This window comes from Rhagoletis pomonella, unplaced genomic scaffold, assembly GCF_013731165.1.
Source record: "Rhagoletis pomonella isolate Grant_MI unplaced genomic scaffold, Rhpom_1.0 Rhpom_scaffold_18015, whole genome shotgun sequence".
Lineage (NCBI taxonomy): Eukaryota > Metazoa > Arthropoda > Insecta > Diptera > Tephritidae > Rhagoletis > Rhagoletis pomonella.
The window spans coordinates 1-3,000 of NW_023476536.1; the positions used below are offsets into that span (position 1 = coordinate 1).

At 44.1% G+C, this 3,000-nt stretch overlaps 1 protein-coding gene across 1 annotated transcript; it reads right to left on the reverse strand.

Moving 5' to 3' along the window:
- Nucleotides 1-223: 223 nt before the first annotated feature.
- LOC118757439 lies at nt 224-2,465 on the reverse strand (the record flags this gene model as incomplete). Its single annotated transcript, XM_036492150.1, has 1 exon — nt 224-2,465. A coding segment is annotated over exon 1 (2,242 nt), but the record flags the coding sequence as incomplete, so codon positions are not given.
- Nucleotides 2,466-3,000: the final 535 nt, after the last annotated feature.

Here is a 3,000-nt window from a genome sequence, read left to right on the forward strand (position 1 = left end):
GTTGTGTCAAAGTCCGATTCTTGTGCTGGCCATCTCGAATAGTCTTCTTGTAACCAAGAAGGACCCTGCCACCACAAGGAGTTGTTGACTAGATCACTCGCCGAAAGTCCTCTACTCGCCAGATCTGCTGGGTTTGATGCCGAATCCACATGACGCCAGTTTTCGGTTCCCACCTTGTCTACAATTTTTGTTATTCGGTGAGCAACGAAAGTTGACCACGAACACGGTGGTTTCCGGATCCATGCGAGGACTATTGTCGAATCTGTCCAGAGATTTATTTTCAAATGTCCAAGACTCAGATTTTCGACGACCGCTTCTACGGTTTCCGAAAGCAAAACTGCGCCGCAAAGTTCTAAACGGGGTAACGATACTGTTTTGACGGGCGCTACCTTTGTTTTTGCCATTAAAAGGCTGACCACAACTTTTTCCGCAGTCTTAACTCTCAAGAAAACAGTCGCCGCGTATGCTTTCTCCGAAGCGTCGCTGAATCCATGTATTTCGGCGTCATCTGTTTGCGTAAAGTGAACCCATCTTGGTATGCGAATGGTATTAATGTCCATGTAGTCGTGCATAAATGCCTGCCAACGGTCTAATGTGGTCGGAGACACGGTATCGTCCCAACCAGTTCCCTCCAACCAAATATTTTGCATAATGATCTTGGCGACAATTACCACTGGAGCGAGCCAACCGAGCGGGTCAAACAGTTTGGCGATAGCTGAAAGTATCGCTCTTTTAGTGATGACGTCACGATTTTCTATTGGTTTTGCTGTGAAATAGAAGTAGTCAGATTTGGCATTCCATCTGATGCCAAGTGCTTTTACCGTACTAGACTCTTCAAACTCTAGAAAATCGTCGGTGAGTAAATGAGATTTCGGTATACCTTCAAGTATTTTACTGGAGTTCGAAGTCCACTTTCTTAACGGGAACCCTGCTGAATCCAGTACCTGTAGTATTTCTTCTCGAGCTTTAATCGCTGCTCCGATGCTGTGTCCTCCAGCAAGTACGTCGTCCACGTACATACACTTTCGCAAAATTTCGGATGCGATTGGAAACGAGCTCTCGACCTCATCAGCTAGTTCATGCAATGTCCTTATCGCGAGATAAGGAGCACAGTTGATGCCAAAAGTCACCGTTTTTAATTCGTATAAGCTAATTGGTTCTCTTGGGCAGGTGCGAAAAACTATGCGCTGATATTTCGTTTGCTTCTCATTTACAAATATTTGCCGATACATTTTCTCTATATCGCTGTTGAAGACGTATTGGAACAGTCTCCAACGGAGTATGAGGATCGTTAAATCGGCCTGAAGTACAGGACCTGGAAGGAGGACATCATTCAAACTCATGCCATTAGCGGTTGGGCATGATGCGTTGAATACAACCCTGACCTTTGTAGTGGTACTTTCTTCCTTTAAAACGGCGTGGTGCGGTAAAAAATAGCAGTCCGTTGAATCTGGTGAAATGTTTTTGTTAATTTTTGACATATGTGCTAGTGTCTCGTATTCAGATACAACCCGGTTGTACTCTGTTTGAAGGACAGGCTTTTTCGCTAGTCGCGTCTCGTTCCGGTAGAACTGAGAGCATGCACTTTTCAGCGAAGGTCCTAAGCACACATTTTTCGGAAAATCCCGTTTAAAAGGTAGAGACACAATGTATTTTCCATCGGTATTTCGTGTTGTAGTTGCTTTGAAGAGCTCTTCGCAGTATTTATCATCTTCGTTGATGCCTTTTTTCTTTGGGACATCCTCCAGCTCCCAAAATGCAGCTAGCTGCTTGTCCAACGTGACTTCGTTAAAATACGATACGATATTGTTAGTTTGACTGACTGAGTCCGCGCGACCAGTCAGTATCCAACCGAACACGGTCTCTTGCGCGAGAAGCGTATTTAATACGTTCTTCCTCATTCCGCTTAAAATTATTTGCGGGTAAATATCTCCTCCTAAGACCAGGTCAACTGGCTCATTGACGAAGAATCTTTTGTCCGCCAAGACCAAGTCTGGGAACGATTGCTGCGTCATTGCGCTTATCTGACAAGTCGGAAGATCCCCGGTTAATTGTGGTAAAACCAGCACAATTGCTTCTATATTAATTAACGGGTCTGTGGGTGACCGAAGTTGAATAGCACACGCTTCTTTTACCTGCGCAGATACAGAGTTATTGATGCCCGAAACTTGGGCATGCAAACGTTTTGATGGCAGGTTGATTCTCCGTTTGAGTCTCTCAGTAATGAACGAGCACTCAGAACCAGAATCTATAAGCGCTCTAGCCGGAAAATGTATACCATTATAGTGTATGTTTACGCGTGCTGTTCCTAACAAAACTCCTTTACTTGTATTTGCGTAATAAGAGTTTACATTTGTAACCGATTTGATGTTTCCTTTTTCAGATTCGCGTCTTGATTGAGCCTGGTTTGGAGTAGATTCCACGTTACCCGATGGATCAGTTTTTGCTTTTGGCTGAATTGGCATATGGAGCAACTTGTGATGTCTCGAATGACAAGTGCTGCAGTTAAATGAGCTGGTACATCTTGAGACTGTGTGCCCAGCAGAGACAATTCAAGCAACTGCGAATGCTCTTCACGTAATCTACTCGCTCCGTCGGCTTTAGACGCAAAAATCTGTCGCACTTTGATAGCTTGTGTGCATTGCTGTTGCTCATTTTACATGTTGCCTTTGCTACACTGGCTTGAAAGGCGCCAAGCTTTATTGCAGGCGTCTCTGCAGAATTCCGAGAGCTTTGTGGTTTAGGTTTCGAAACTATATCTCCCCTAAGACCTGTGACGGTTTCCAGTGTTTGAAACCGATTGGATAGGAATTTATCCCTATCTACCCATTTGGAAATCTCAGTTTTATTTTCTATGGTTTGCTCCCATAGTGCCAGTGTCGTTTCTGGCAGTTTTGTCGAACACAAATATGTGAATATTGCATCCCAATTTGAAACATCAATCTGATGACACTGAAGCGACGAGATGCAATTATTTATGTCGCGTTGCAGTTTCTTGAT